The sequence below is a fragment of the Aquarana catesbeiana genome, linkage group LG08 (assembly GCF_042186555.1).
Source record: "Aquarana catesbeiana isolate 2022-GZ linkage group LG08, ASM4218655v1, whole genome shotgun sequence".
In the NCBI taxonomy this organism is placed as follows: domain Eukaryota; kingdom Metazoa; phylum Chordata; class Amphibia; order Anura; family Ranidae; genus Aquarana; species Aquarana catesbeiana.
This window is the reverse complement of record NC_133331.1, coordinates 301812093-301828477: the sequence shown is the minus strand read 5'-3', so window position 1 is coordinate 301828477 and position 16385 is coordinate 301812093. Positions and strand designations below refer to the sequence as shown.

At 43.8% G+C, this 16385-nt stretch overlaps 1 protein-coding gene across 1 annotated transcript in view; it reads right to left on the bottom strand.

The window, feature by feature from the left end:
- LOC141106870 (uncharacterized) overlaps positions 1-16385 on the bottom strand; it is a 109103-nt gene that overhangs the window by 41113 nt on the left and 51605 nt on the right. The window contains 5 exon segments of the mRNA XM_073597798.1: positions 3980-5382; positions 9549-9690; positions 15609-15773; positions 15897-15994; positions 16111-16228. Of these exon segments, the coding sequence (XP_073453899.1) occupies positions 3980-5382; positions 9549-9690; positions 15609-15773; positions 15897-15994; positions 16111-16228 (1926 nt within the window).

Below are 16385 nucleotides of genomic sequence, written 5' to 3'. Positions count from 1 at the left end.
CATTTGTTTTTTAACCCCTTCACACCTAAGGATGAAACAAATCTAAATGCCTGAGCCCAATTTTTTAACTTTGACATGTGTTAGTAAAACTGTACATATCATCACAACTACTTTGTGCATCCAGGTGGATTATACCTTGTGTTTTCAGGACATATTGAGCTTTCATTTGGTGGTAAATGGCAATGGATATCCCCTGCCTTTTTTTTTATTGTCAAAGGAAAACTTTTCCAAATGGAAAATACAATCATACCACATATGTGTACAGTGCCTTGAAAAAGTAGTCATATCCCTTGAAATTTTTCACATTTTGTCATGTTACAACCAAAAATGTAAACATATTTTATTGGGATTTTATGTGATAGACCAATACAAAGTGGCACATAATTGTGAAGTGGATGGAAAATGATAAATGGTTTTCAATTTTTTTTTACAAATAAATATGTGAAAAGTGTGGCATGCATTTGTATTCAGCCCCCTTTACTCCGATACCCCTAACTTAAATCTGGTGGAACCAATTACCTTCAGAAGTCACCTAATTAGTAAATAGAGTCCACCTGTGTGTAATCTAATCTCAGCATAAATACAGTCGTTCTGTGAAGCCCTCAGGAGGTTTTTTAAAGAACCTTAGTGAACAAACAGCATCATGAAGGCCAAGGAACACACCAGACAGGTCAGGGATAAAGTTGTGGAGAAGTTTTAAGCAGGGTTAGGTTATAAAAAATATCCCAAAGCTTTAAATGTCTGACGGAGCACTGTTCAATCCATCATCCAAAAATGGAAAGAGTATGGCACAACTGCAGAACTACCAAGAAATGGCTGTCCACCTAAACTGACAGGCCGGGCAAAGAGAGCATTATTCAGAGAAGCAGCCAAGAGGTCCATGGTAACTCTGGAGGAGCTGCAGAGATCCACAGCTCAGGTGGGAGAATCTGTCCACAGGACAACTATTAGTCGTGTTCTCCACAAATCTGGCCTTTATGGAAGAGTGACAAGAAGAAAGCCATTGTTGAAAGAAAGCCATAAGAAGTCACGTTTGCAGTTTGCGAGAAGCCATGTGGAGGACACAGCAAACATGTGGAAGAAGGTGCTCTGGTCAGATGAGACCAAAATTGAACTTTTTGGCCTAAATGCAAAACGCTACGTTTGATGGAAAACTAACGCTGCACATCACCCTGAACACACCATCCCCACCGTGAAACAAGATGGTGGCAGTATCATGTTGTGGGGGTGCTTTTTTTCAGCAGGGACAGGTAAGCTGGTCAGAGTTGATGGGAAGATGCATGGAGCCAAATACAGGATAGTCTTAAGCCGAGTACACACGAGCGGAATGTCCGACGGAAGCTTTTAATCGTCTATTCCGATCGTGTGTAGGCCTCATCAGACTTTTTTTTTTTTAAATCCTGACGGACCTAGAAATGGAACATGTCCTAAATATTTCCGACGGAACTCATTCCTATCGGGAAATCGTCTGTATGCTGTTCCGACGGACCAAAAACGACACATGCTCTGAAGCAAGTACGAGACGGAAGCTATTGGCTATTGAACTTCCTTTTTCTAGTCCCGTTGTAAGTGTTGTACGTCACCGCGTTCTGGATGGTCGGAATTTGGTTTGACCATGTGTAGGCAAGACCGCTTGAATTGAATTCCGTCGGAGAAACCTTCAGAGTTTATTCTGATGGCAAAACCGGTCATGTGTACGCAGCATAAGAAGAAAACCTGTTAGCGTCCGCAAAAGGTTCACCTTCCAGCAGGACAACGACCCTAAACATACAGCCAGAGCTACAATGGAATGGTTTAGGTCAAAGCATATTCATGTGTTAGAATGGCCCAAAGTCCAGACCTAAATCCATTTAAGAATCAGTGGCAAGACTTGAAAATTGCTGTTCACAGATGCCCTCTGTCCAATCTGACAGAGCTTGAGATATTTTGCAAAGAATGAGCAAAAATTTTACTCTAGATGTTCAAAGCTGGTAGAGATATCCCCAAAGAGATTTGCAGCTGTAATTGCAGTGAAAGGTGGTTCTACAAAGTATTGACTCAGGGGGGCGCCATACAAATGCCCCCCACACGTTTCACATATTTATTTCTAAAAAATGTTGAAAACCATTTATCATTTTTCTTCCACACATAAAATACCAATAAAATAAATTTACATTTATGGTTGTAACATGACAAAATGTGGAAAATGTCAAGGGGTATGAATACATTTTCAAGGCCCTGTATGTTAGGTGTTGCATGTTCAGAGTGTGAGAAAACGTTCAAAGACCAAGGAGATCTTTCTAAACATCACACAATTCACACAGTCCACACTACATTTTCCAACAGCTCTCCTCCACCATCCAAACTACATTCTCTGGCAGCTCTCCTCCCACCATCCACACTACATTCTCCAACAGCTCTCCTCCACCATCCAAACTACATTCTCCGACAGATCTCCTCCACCATCCACACTACATTCTCCGACAGTTCTCCTCCACCATCCACACTACATTCTCCAACAGATCTCCTCCACCATCCACACTACATTCTCCGACAGATCTCCTCCACCATCCACACTACATTCTCCGACAGATCTCCTCCTCCCACCATCCACACTACATTCTCCGACAGCTCTCCTCCACCATCCACACTACATTCTCTGGCAGCTCTCCTCCACCATCCACACTACATTCTTCGACAGCTCTCCTCCACCATCCACACTACATTCTCCGACATATCTCCTCCACCATCCACACTACATTCTCCGACAGCTCTCCTCCACCATCCACACTACATTCTCTGGCAGCTCTCCTCCACCATCCACACTACATTCTCCGACAGATCTCCTCCTCCCACCATCCACACTACATTCTCCGACAGATCTCCTCCACCATCCACACTACATTCTCCGACAGCTCTCCCCCCACCATCCACACTACATTCTCCGACAGCTCTCCTCCACCATCCACACTACATTCTCCGACAGCTCTCCCCCCACCATCCACACTACATTCTCCGACAGCTCTCCTCCACCATCCATACTACATTCTCCGACAGATCTCCTCCACCATCCACACTACATTCTCCGACAGATCTCCTCCACCATCCACACTACATTCTCCGACAGCTCTCCCCCCACCATCCACACTACATTCTCCGACAGCTCTCCTCCACCATCCACACTACATTCTCCGACAGCTCTCCCCCCACCATCCACACTACATTCTCCGACAGCTCTCCTCCACCATCCATACTACATTCTCCGACAGATCTCCTCCACCATCCACACTACATTCTCTGACAGATCTCCTCCCACCATCCACACTACATTCTCCGACAGATCTCCTCCACCATCTACACTACATTCTCTGACAGATCTCCTCCACCATCCACACTACATTCTCCGACAGATCTCCTCCCACCATCCACACTACATTCTCCGACAGCTCTCCTCCCACCATCCACACTACATTCTCCGACAGCTCTCCTCCACCATCCACACTACATTCTCTGACAGATCTCCTCCCACCATCCACACTACATTCTCCCACAGCACTTCTCCACCAGCCACACTACATTCTCCGACAGATCTCCTCCACCATCCACACTACATTCTCCGACAGCTCTCCCCTCACCATCCACACTACATTCTCCGACAGCTCTCCTCCACCATCCACACTACATTCTCTGATAGATCTCCTCCCACCATCCACACTACATTCTCCGACAGCTCTCCTCCCACCATCCACACTACATTCTCTGACAGCTCTCCTCCACCATCCACACTACATTCTCCGACAGATCTCCTCCACCATCCACACTACATTCTCTGACAGATCTCCTCCCACCATCCACACTACACTGAATTTTGTGTTGTTTAACAAGATTATTTTTCCTAAAGAAAGATTGCCCACACTCTGAACATAAATATGGAAGGTTAACTATGTGAATTCTCTGGTGTTGCAGGTGTCCTTTATGAGTGAAAAATGTACCGCACTTATATAAAAGGAAGTTCACCCGTGTGAATTCTCTGATGTTTAATAAGATCATTTTTCCTAAAGAAAGATTTCCCGCACTCTGAACAAGAAAAAGGACGCTCACCTGTGTGAATTCTCTGATGACTAACAAGGGCTCCTTTCTGAATGAAAGATTTCCCGCACTCTGAACACAAATAAGGACGCTCACCCGTGTGAATTCGCTGATGATCAAGAAGAGCAGTTTTTTTAAGAAAAGCTTTCCCGCACTCTGAACATGAGTAAGGACGCTCCCCTGTGTGAATTTTCTGATGTAGAACAAGGTCTCCTTTACGAGTGAAAGACTTCCCACACTCTGAACAAAAATAAGGACTCTCACCTGTGTGAATTTTCTGATGTAGAACAAGGTCTCCTTTGCGAGTGAAAGACTTCCCGCACTCTGAACAAAAATAAGGACTCTCACCTGTGTGAATTTTCTGATGTAGAACAAGGTCTCCTTTGCGAGTGAAAGACTTCCCGCACTCTGAACAAAAATAAGGACGCTCACCTGTGTGAATTTTCTGATGTAGAACAAGGCCTCCTTTCTGAGTGAAAGATTTCCCGCACTCTGAACATGAATAAGGACGTTCACCCGTGTGAATTTTCTGATGTCTAACAAGGTCTTTTTTATGAGTAAAAGATTTCCCGCACTCTGAACATGAATATGGACACTCACCCGTGTGAATTCTCTGATGTATACCAAGAACACCTTTACGAGTGAAAGACTTCCCGCACTCTGAACATGAATAAGGACGCTCACCTGTGTGAATTTTCTGATGTAGAACAAGGCTTCCTTTCTGAGTGAAAGACTTCCCGCACTCTGAACATGAATTAGGACGCTCACCTGTGTGAAATGTCTGATGTAGAACAAGGCCTCCTTTCTGAGTAAAAGATTTCCCGCACTCTGAACATGAATAGGGGCGCTCACCAGTGTGATTTCTCTGATGTCTAACAAGATGATCTTTCTTAAGGAAAGATTTCCCGCACTCTGAACATGTATAGGGAAGGTCACCTGTGTGAATTTTCTGATGTTGCAAAAGATTTCCCTTCTGAGTGAAGGATTTCCCGCACTCTGAATATGAGAGTAGATTGTCACCTTGGTGATCTCCTTCATGGGGTGAGGAAGATTCCTCGGGATTAGAAGGATCTGTTGATCGATCTGCAGTGTGAGATCTTACATGGATATTTACAATCATAGTATGTGATTGATGAGAAGATTCCCCCTGATCAGAGGGATCCATTGATGTCTCCGGACAGGAAGGTCTGTGATGTATATTTTGTGTATTTGGATTTCCTCCTGGAGGATCCTGTGTGATGACATTATCTTCTGACTTACAATCAGCAGATAATAGAAGATGTCTCTCCGAGGAATTCCTGACATCACATCCATCTGTTGGAAAGAGGTAAAAAATATAATAAATCTCAGTAGATGAGAAATAACTGGAGTTTTAGCTCCTCCTCCCCATCAGTGGAATAAGTGGAAATGCCGATCTCACAGCCTTCTTTCATTAGATGCGGAGAGGGCCTTTGATCGCTTGGATTGGAGGTTTATGGTAGCATCTCTGAAACAAGTAGGTCTCCCGGTGGAATTTATACAAAAAATAATGGCTTTATATACCACTCCTTCGGCAAGGATAAGGGTCATTTAAAAGTACTCATGGCTATTAATGAATTGTCGGTCCCGGCAATACACATAAAAGTCAATGAAAAAACCGGCATGGGATTCCCCCCACAGTCTGGTATGGATTTTGAGGGGGACGCCACGCCATTTTTAAAAAAAATTTTGGTTCGGAGTTCCCCTTATATTCATACCAGACCCAAAGGGCCTGGTAATAGACTGTGGGGGAAACCCATGCCGTTTTTTTCAATGACTTTTATGTGTATTGCCGGGACCGACAATTCATTAATAGCCGCAAGTACTTTTAAATGACTTTTTTTCCTTTAGAAATGTCATTTTGCTGTCAGACTGTTCTAAAAACGGGAAACATGCGTCCCTTTACAGGCATACTATAGATACCCCCCAGGTATGAAATTTAAAGGAATATTACACTTATATTGTTTCACTTTAAGCATTATTAAAATCACTGCTCCCGAAAAAACGGCCGTTTTTTAAAACTTTTTTTTGCATTGATCCATGTCCCCTGGGGCAGGACCCAGGTCTCCAAACACTTTTTATGACAATAACTTGCATATAAGCCTTTAAAATTAGAACTTTAGATTATTCATGTTCATGTCCCATAGACTTTAACGGTTTTCGCGTGTTCAAACAAATTTTTTGCCTGTTCGCATGTTCTGCTGCAAACCGAACAAGGGGGTGTTCGGCTCATCCCTAACCTTGATTAGTCAATTTCAACTTGGGGCTAGGGGGAAACACTCCTGAAAAGAGAGTTAGGGAGAATGGCGATATACAAGATGGATATTCTACCTCGTTTTTTATATTTACTGTATATCAAACGTTACCTATAGCACTTCCGAGGGCGTTCTTCCGTTCATTACAGTCTAGCTTAGTAAGGTATCTCTGGCCGAACTCCACAGCTAAGCTCCGCTAAGACATCTTAGTAAAGCGGGAAACAGAGGGGGGGGGGCGGAACGGGTCTACCGCATATGTAAGTGTACCATATAGCATCTGTATTGACCAGAATAGTGGATTGGTTTTATAACGGTAAATCAAAACAGTGGGTAACTATTGAGTAACAAATAACACCTGTCCCCTTGTCCTCCCTTCTGTGGATTATGCGTGAATATACACGAATGTTATCCTAAGTATATGGCTGTATGGTCTCCCTGGATTGATTTTTTGGGCTCTGGTGATCTGGGATCTTTATTATAAATAGTCTTTTTTATAATTAGTTTTTACTCTATGACGCGGTTCTGATTTAGGGAGGCAGTTCCCCAGATGGACTGTTGGAGAAATGGATAGACTTGTTTGTAAAAAAATGTCCTTCTTTTTTTTTTTTTCTTCTTTCTCTTCTTCTGTCGCTTCTTACTCTTTTTTTCTTTCTTTTTAGAGTTTAGTTTGTCGTGCTTTGGGGTAGATTCTTGCCCAAGTGAAGTAATGGTTATCCAAGTACAAATGCCTTTCCTGAATAGGTGGTAAGACATAATTATATTGATCTACAAAATATTGGAAAGGATTGTCTTTCTCAACATCTGTTAATGTTTTGATATATGGGATCTAGTTGATCCAGATTATGGGCTTTTGTATGAAATTTTGCAATTTATTTAATAAAAAAATGTAAAATAATTGGTTCAATAAAGGCCTTCTATAAAAAAAAAAGGCTTCCTTAACCAAGACGCGTTAGTGTTTTTTTTTTACTACATAGAATTGTCTGTATTTGGCTGTTAAATTATAAAGAGTTTGCAGATCATATATGGACTCCAGTATGATTTTTTTTCTAAAAATGTCGGTTACACAAAAGTGGTGATGGGTTCTGATTTTTGAAGTTTTATTGAAGCTTGGCAAATGCCCTTTGTGTGTTGATTTTCTATTTGTTTTAAAGGGGCCCAGTAGAACCCTGGCTCAGTAGTACCCCCACTCAGAGGATCCCCAGCTTATTAGTACCCTCGTTCAGCAGATCCCATGTTCAGTAGTACCCCCCAGCTTTGCTGATCCTCTACCGACTGCTCGTGACTTATTTCTGGTTAAAGGATATTAAACACCCAAAACAACTAAGACACAATGGGTAAAATGTATTTTTGCATTAATAACGGCTATGGGGAGTAATGGAGATGTCATAGCATTTTCTAGAAACATGACATTATATTGAGGAATGGAGATGGACCTCTCATATGGTGTACAGTATCTCCTCCTCATTTGTTGAGAACATGACATTATATTGAGGAATGGAGGTGGACCTCTCATATGGTGTACAGTATCTCCACCTTATTTGTTGGGAACATGACATTATATTGAGTAATGGAGATGGACCTTTCATATGGTGTACAGTATCTCCTCCTCATTTGTTGGGAACATGACATTATATTGAGGAATGGAGATGGACCTTTCATATGGTGTACAGTATCTCCTCCTCATTTGTTGGGAACATGACGTTATATTGAGGAATGGAGATGGACCTTTCATATGGTGTACAGTATCTCCACCTCATTTGTTGGGAACATGACGTTATATTGAGGAATGGAGATGGACCTTTCATATGGTGTACAGTATCTCCTCCTCATTTGTTGGGAACATGACGTTATATTGAGGAATGGAGATGGACCTTTCATATGGTGTACAGTATCTCCACCTCATTTGTTGGGAACATGACGTTATATTGAGGAATGGAGATGGACCTTTCATATGGTGTACAGTATCTCCACCTTATTTGTTGGGAACATGACATTATATTGAGGAATGGAGATGGACCTTTCATATGGTGTACAGTATCTCCTCCTCATTTGTTGGGAACATGACATTATATTGAGGAATGGAGATGGACCTTTCATATGGTGTACAGTATCTCCTCCTCATTTGTTGGGAACATGACGTTATATTGAGGAATGGAGATGGACCTTTCATATGGTGTACAGTATCTCCACCTCATTTGTTGGGAACATGACGTTATATTGAGGAATGGAGATGGACCTTTCATATGGTGTACAGTATCTCCTCCTCATTTGTTGGGAACATGACGTTATATTGAGGAATGGAGATGGACCTTTCATATGGTGTACAGTATCTCCACCTCATTTGTTGGGAACATGACGTTATATTGAGGAATGGAGATGGACCTTTCATATGGTGTACAGTATCTCCACCTTATTTGTTGGGAACATGACATTATATTGAGGAATGGAGATGGACCTTTCATATGGTGTACAGTATCTCCTCCTCATTTGTTGGGAACATGACATTATATTGAGGAATGGAGATGGACCTTTCATATGGTGTACAGTATCTCCTCCTCATTTGTTAGGAACATGACGTTATATTGAGGAATGGAGATGGACCTTTCATATGGTGTACAGTATCTACTCCTCATTTGTTGGGAACATGACGTTATATTGAGGAATGGAGATGGACCTTTCATATGGTGTACAGTATCTACTCCTCATTTGTTGGGAACATGACGTTATATTGAGGAATGGAGATGGACCTTTCATATGGTGTACAGTATCTCCACCTTATTTGTTGGGAACATGACGTTATATTGAGGAATGGAGATGGAGCTTTCATGTGGTGTGGTTTGCGCAAAAGTTATGGCGGCTACAAACTATGTGATATATTTGTGAAATTTGAATTCATTTTTTATTTTTTACTATTAATGGCGGCCATCAGCAACTTATAGCGGGACTGCAATATTGCAACAGACAAATAGGACACCTAACTGACACTTTTTTGGGAACTAGTGGCACCAATACAGTGATCAGTGCTAAAAATATGCACTGTCACTGTACTAATGATGCTGTCTGGGACAGGGATTAAAATCTAGGATGATCAAGGGATTAAATGTGTGGCCAACATGTGTTAGGCTAAGTTCCCACTGGCATTAAAAGCAGGCGTTTGAGAAGTAAAATTAGACTGTAACCTGTTTCTTCCATAGTGCCTATACTTACTTGTGTGGATAGGTGGAGATATTTCTTCCTCTTCACTTTTCATAATCATCCCGACCTCCTCCGTGAGTGGCTGATTACCCCCCACATCCATCTCCACTTCTTCTTCTTTAACCTCAACTTTTATATTAATCCGTCCTTCACCCTAAACCCCAAAATAATAAAAAAATTATATTAAAGTCAACTAAAAGAAAAGAAAAATGACAGCAGCTTTCCATTACTTAATATATCAATAAAAGTTTTTCTCAAAATATCTTTCAGGACAGCACCTGGAGAGAGCGCAGCTCCACACAATTTCCCAGGAAACACTGTGATCAATGTCTTTAAATGGCAGGACCCTTCCACCATGTCCTCGGTTGTAGAGTTTCCTCCGCCATGGTGGAAGCGCTGCGAGGAACTACGGTGTGTTGCACTCTCTCCAGGCAGAGGTCCTGTGCATGGAGGTATGGCATACCTTAATTTTGTTTCTTTTTCCTTTTCTTAGACCCTGGGGTCTTTGGGCTATCCCAGCATCCTCCTAGATGAGTGGGGGGTATTCCGGAGCTCCCTTCTTCTTTCCCGCTTGGCGAGAGCTTGGAGACAGGCCGGGGGGGGGTCTGTTCCAACCTGGAGCGTGGAGCCAGGAGTGGTTTATCCTTCCCGGGCCGTCGTTCGTTCCGGGTTCCGATGGCGGGTGACTTCATTTCTAGAATGGGTGGGACTTCCGCAGGCCGAAAGTCGTGCGCCCGACCGGAACGCAGGAGGAGGAGGGTGGGCCCCAGCTGGCGTACACTTCTGGTCTTCGCAGCGGCAAAGAGACCGGGAGTTTTTAAAAAGGAGGCAGCGATGGCCACAACATCTGATGTGGGAATGAAGTCTGTGGAGGCAGTGGCGGGAGCAAGAGCCACAGGCGCCAGCCAAGCAGGGGCAGAGGCTCGAGGGCTGTTTCCTTTAGGGCTAATGTATATACTCGAGTATAAGCCGAGTTTTTCAGGACATTTTTTTGTGCTGAAAATGCCCTGGCTTATACTCGAGTCAAGCACTTTTCTGCAGCAGAGAATGACATTTTATGAACTGACTTTGGGGCCCCGTATCTCGGGGCCACTTGGTGCTAGGAACCCCAAATGTGGTGTGTAAATCCAGTGGAACTAGCACTACAACATATCCAAAGCTGGGGTTCCTAGTAGCAAGTGGCCCGAGATACGGGGCCCCAAAGTCGGTTCGGAAAATGTCATTCTCTGCTGCAGAAAAGTGCTTCTTGACATTTCCAGAACCGACTTTGGGGCCCCATATCTTTGGATATGTTGTAGTGCTAGTTCCACTGGGTTTGCACACCAAATTTGGGGTTCCTAGCACCAAGTGGCCCCGAGATACGGGGCCCCAAAGTCGGTCCACTGTGTCCATCTGCAGCATTTGTCATTTCCCTTTGGGTCCAGGGACCCTAAATTTTGGCTGCAGCTAGGGGACATCTAGGACATCTTAACTACCGAGTTTGAAGTTCGGGGGACCTATGGCTGGAAATGGGCACAGTGAGGCTGCAAATGGGCATTGTTGACCCTCTTTTCCACTTACAGTAGCTGCGCATTTCTCACCCTAGGCTTATACTCGAGTCAATAAGTTTTCCCAGTTTTTTGTGGTAAAATTAGGTGCCTCGGCTTATATTCGGGTCGGCTTATACTCGAGTATATACGGTATGTTTTTTCCCTTCTCCATTCCCCTGTTCATTAGTATAGGGGGGGCCTGCACCATATCCCTTGGGTTACCTCACGGAGGGGTATGGTTGGATGGTTGGCCCCCCTTTTCCTTTTATGGGGGGCTGTTAGGTATCCTTGGGGGAAGGAGGGGGGTTATGGTTAAATCCTAATCTAGTTCTTTCTCCTTTTGACTTCTGTTTTTACAGAAAGAGGAGAACATATTAATGCATGCTCTTCCTACTTCTTCTAAGAAAAAGTGCTCCTATTGCAAAGCGTCCCTAAAGGATGCCTGGACAAAGGCTTTATGTAAAGATTGTATAGCAGACCTAGTAAAGCAGGAATCGCCCCAAAGCTGGGATCTGTTAGTCTCTTTACAAAAGGAGCTTACGGATACTTTTCAGCCTTCACGCTCTTTTTTGGACAAGCACCCAGCGCTCCAGTCAGGGAGTCAGGCCAATGTACCACCCAGGCCTTTTCCTTCCACTTCAGTATCCAGGGAGGAGAGTGACTCAGAGGAAGAGCTCCCCCAAAATCTCAAGGCATGAGGATAAGGGGGATGCAGATAGAAGATCGTCTAGATACAAATTATCCTTAGAGGAGGTGGATGATTTGATTAAAACCATTCATACCACCCTTAGCATTCAGGAGGATAAGGCTGACTTATCCCTGCATGATAAAATGTTTGAGGGCCTTGGGGAGGTTAAACAGAGGGTTTTTCCAGTTCACAAGGTCCTTTCAGAGGCTGTCAAAACGAGAATGGAAGGACCCGGAGAGGGCTCCATTTTTCTCTCGATCCCTTAAGCGAAGGTTTTCCTTTGACGAGGACGAGTCGCATGTGTGGAACAAAAGGCCGAAATTGGATGCGGCCTTCTCCCAAGTTTTTGCAATACTGACCTAGCTTTTGAGGACATGGGCATCTTAAAAGATGCCATGTATAAATGAGCCAATGGCCTTCTAAGAAAGGCATGGGATTCTTCAACGGCCAATCTCAAGCCAGCCATGGCTTCAACTGTGGTAGCCAGAAACTCAGAGCACTGGTTAGAGCAGTTAAGGGAGAATATCGAGGGAGGTACCTCCTGGGAGGATCTGTTGGACACAATTCTGGTTCTGCTAAAAGCAGTGGGGTATGTAGCAGACGCCTCTGCGGAGTCAATCAGGATGTCGGATGTTGGCTTTAGGGAACTCGGCACAAAGGGCCCTCTGGTTAAAGACTTGGTCTGGGGACTCCACTTCCAAAGTGAAGCTCCCTTTTAATGGTGTTAATTTTAATTTGTTATTTGGCCCTGACTTAGAGGCCATCTTGGATAGGACCGCAGATAAGAAAAAGGCTTTTCTGACTAAAAAAAAGAAAGCGCCCTTAGTAAAAAAATATTTTCTGTCCTTTTCAGCAACCCTGGAACCCACAAAGGGGGCGAGGCAGGGCTGGAGTTCTGTTCAGGCAGCTTGAACAGCCAACTAAAAGCCAATAATGGTGGTCTTGCTGTGGGAGAGAGACTCCTATCCTTCCTCCCTCAGTGGAGAGCAGTGCCATCCAGTCTGTTTGTCCTCAATGTCATCTCCCAGGGGTACAGGCAGGAATGTTCAGAAAATCCAAAATAACGAGATCCGTTGATAATTATGTTCTTTAAGGCCCTGGCTAGGTCAAGACCAGCACCTGTCAAATTTTATCCAAGTTGGGACTTGTCAGTGGTTCTGCAGGGTCTAACTAAAAGACCTTTTGAACCTCTAGAAAATGCTACAATAAGGGATTGGACTTTGAAAACAGTCCTATTGGTGGCAGTCACCTCTGCCAGAAGAGTTAGTGAGCTTCAGGCTTTTTCTATGGTCGAACCCTTCTTAATGATTTTTCCAAATCGGATAGTCCTAAAGGTGGACCCAAGCTTTCTGCCAAAGGTCTCTTCCTTTTTTCATTGATCACAAGTAGTAGTTCTTCCAACGTTTTGTGCATCCCCAGCCAGTCCTTCCACACACTGAACGTGAAGAGATGTCTACTACAATACCCAGAAATAACTAAGCAGTTTAGGAAATTGAATTCTTTTTTTTGTGCTGTTTTCAGGATCGCATAACGGAGATCGTGCTTCCAAAAGCACAAAAGGGAGATGGCTTAGGACGGCCATTAAAGGAGCCTACACGGCCTCAGGGCAGGTACCACCCGGAAGGTATTTTGGCCCATTCAACTAGGGAAGTAGAAACATCCTGGGCTGAGAGGGCTGGCGCCTCACCCAAGCAAATCTGTAAGGCAGCAACATGGACAAGTTTCTCTTTGTTCATCCGGCATTAAAGAATCGATTTACTGTCTGCCTCGGAGCAGGCATTCATTCAGCCGGAAGGTCCTGCAGGCGGTGGCCCCACCCTAGAGTAAAGATCTCGCTTATCCTCTACAGGTGCTGTCCTGAAAGACGTTTTGAGAAAACCTTAGTTAGACTTGCCGGTAATAGTATTTCTAGTGCCCTGTACACACGACCGGTTTTCCCGTCGGAATAAACTCTGAAGGTTTTTCCGACTGTCTTGCATACACACGGTCACACCAAATTGCGACCGTCCAGAACGCGGTGACGTACAACACGTAGAACGGGACTAGAAAACGGAAGTTCAATAGCCAGTAGCCAATAGCTTCCGTCTCGTACTTGCTTCAGAGCATGCATCGTTTTTGGTACGTCCGAAGAGCATATAGACGAGCGGTTTTCCCGATAGGGATTGGTTCTGTCTGAAAAATTTAGAACATGTTCTCTTTCTAGGTCCATCAGAATTTGACGTAAAAAGTCCAATGGGGCATACACACGATCGGAATATACGATGAAAAGCTCCCGTCTGACTTTTTCTGTCGGACATTCCGCTCGTGTGTACGCGGCATAAGAGTCTTTCAGGACAGCAGCTATTGCCCTCCCTAATGGTTTCTTTTGTGACTTGCACTGTTATGTTGCGTTTGTCTGTTTTTCTGATTCTGTCTTTTAGCATGGCTGGAGGTTTCTCAATTAGGACTGGGGCCATGGTGGAAGTGCCCTGCCTTAAAAGATGTTGATTGCAGAGTTTCCTGTGAAAGTGGGTGGAGCTGCTCTCTCTCCAGGTGCTGTCCTGAAAGCCTCCTAGAAATACCGTTACCGATAAGTCTAAGGTTTTCTTTTAATGAATGTAAGCGGTGTAAGTACCTGAACATGACTTGGTATCAGGCTCTTGCACTCCCTGAACATAAGAGCTCAGTCTGGGAGAGAGGGAAACAGAACAAGGGACCAATCAGCTGTGCTGCAATTTTAACAAGAACTGATAGCAGGAGGGAGCAGAGTGACAGAGAGATGAGCTCATCAGTCTGCTGCTTCTCTTGTCACTGTCCAGTCACAGGCTGGGGGAGGGACAAGACCAGCAGGTATTACTGATCTGAAGTAGAGAAAAATAAATACTGGAAATGGAGCGAGTACAGAGAAGGGCAACAAAGCTAATAAAGGGTCTGGAGGATCTTCGTTATGAGGAAAGATTGCGAGCACTGAACTTATTCTCCCTGGAGAATAGACACTTGAGAGGGGATATGATTTCAATTTACAAATACCGTACTGGTGACCCCACTATAGGGATAAAACTTTCCCGCAAAAGGGAGTTTAACAAGACTCGTGGCCACTCATTAAACGAAAAGAGGTTTAAAACCTAAACTGCATAGAGGGTTCTTTACTGTAAGAGCGGCAAGGATGTGGAATTCCCTTCCACAGACGGTGGTCTCAGCGGGGGGCATTGATAGTTTCAGAAAACTATTAGATAAGCACCTGAACAACCACAACCTACAGGGATATACAATGTAATACTGACATATAATCACACACATAGGTTGGACTTGATGGACTTGTGTCTTTTTTCAACGTAACCTACTATGTAACTATAAGGTCTACTGCCCATTTCCTGGAAGCCTGGGACCCGATCCTTAGTGGCACATCATCACATCAGCCTGGACTTACATGAGCAAAGAACAGCACCATGTCATTCAGTATGCAACCCCATTGTAAGAACACAAGGAGAAAGAGGTCCCACAATGACATGTGACTGGACATAACAGCCACAGAAAAAAGGAACGCATATTGATTAAAAATAAAAAAAGACAAGGACCTACAAACCAAAGATGTAGAAGTAAGCATTAAAACAAGAACCTAAAAAAAAGAATGTCTTCTCATAGCTTAGAATACATATTTAGGTCTACATGTTCAGCCCCACCTACTAGATCCTGGCAAGAGACTGTGTGATCCTCCTGTATGGAATCCCAAAAATAGAGAGGAGGGGGACATCTCTCACCCTAAACCCCAAAGATGATAAAATACATTTATAAAATGGAGCAAGAGTATGCATAGAAAAATGTCACCTCGTAGTTTAGAATACATATGACTGCTAATTGCTCAGTCCCATCTACCTGATGATGGTGAGGGATGGTGTGATCTTCCTGTGTGGAATCCCATGAATATAGAGGACGGGGACATCTCTCTGGTGGGTCACCCTCTTCCATAGACTGCTGGTTCCCAAACATCTCTTCTTTTACAACTTTAACCTCAACTCTGATGTCTTTCAGTTCTTCACCCTAAAGTGCAAATATGATAGAATGAATTTTGTAAAAGGAAACAAGAGCTGATATAGAAGAATGTTATCTCAAAGTGTAGAATTCTACAACGCATTTGAGTTCAAATTGCTCAGTCTCACCTACCTGATGATGGTGGGGGATGGTGTGATCATCCAGTGTGGAATCCCGGGAACACAGAGCAGAGGGAAATCTCTCTGGTGGGTTCCCATTACTGGATCCATCTGTAGGAAACACACACACTGACTGAATACATTGTTTCTATGTGTTTATCAGATGATGGGGGATCTAGGTGGACCCTCCGTACTGCTCTCTCCTTTACAATAAAGTCTCCTCTTACCCGGTGATGTGAGGGGCGGCTGATTGTCCATCATGATGTCCTTGTAGAGATCCTCGTGTCCTTCTAAATACTCCCACTCCTCCATGGAGAAATAGACAGTGACATCCTGACACCTTATAGGAACCTGACACACACAATGATACAGTCACCATCCAGACACATCCCTTGTCTGTTACTGGATAATGTCCCAGAATTCCCAGCATCGCTCACCTCTACTGTCAGCAGATCAATGATCTTGTTGGTGATTTCTAGAATCTTCTAGTCATTGATTCTTT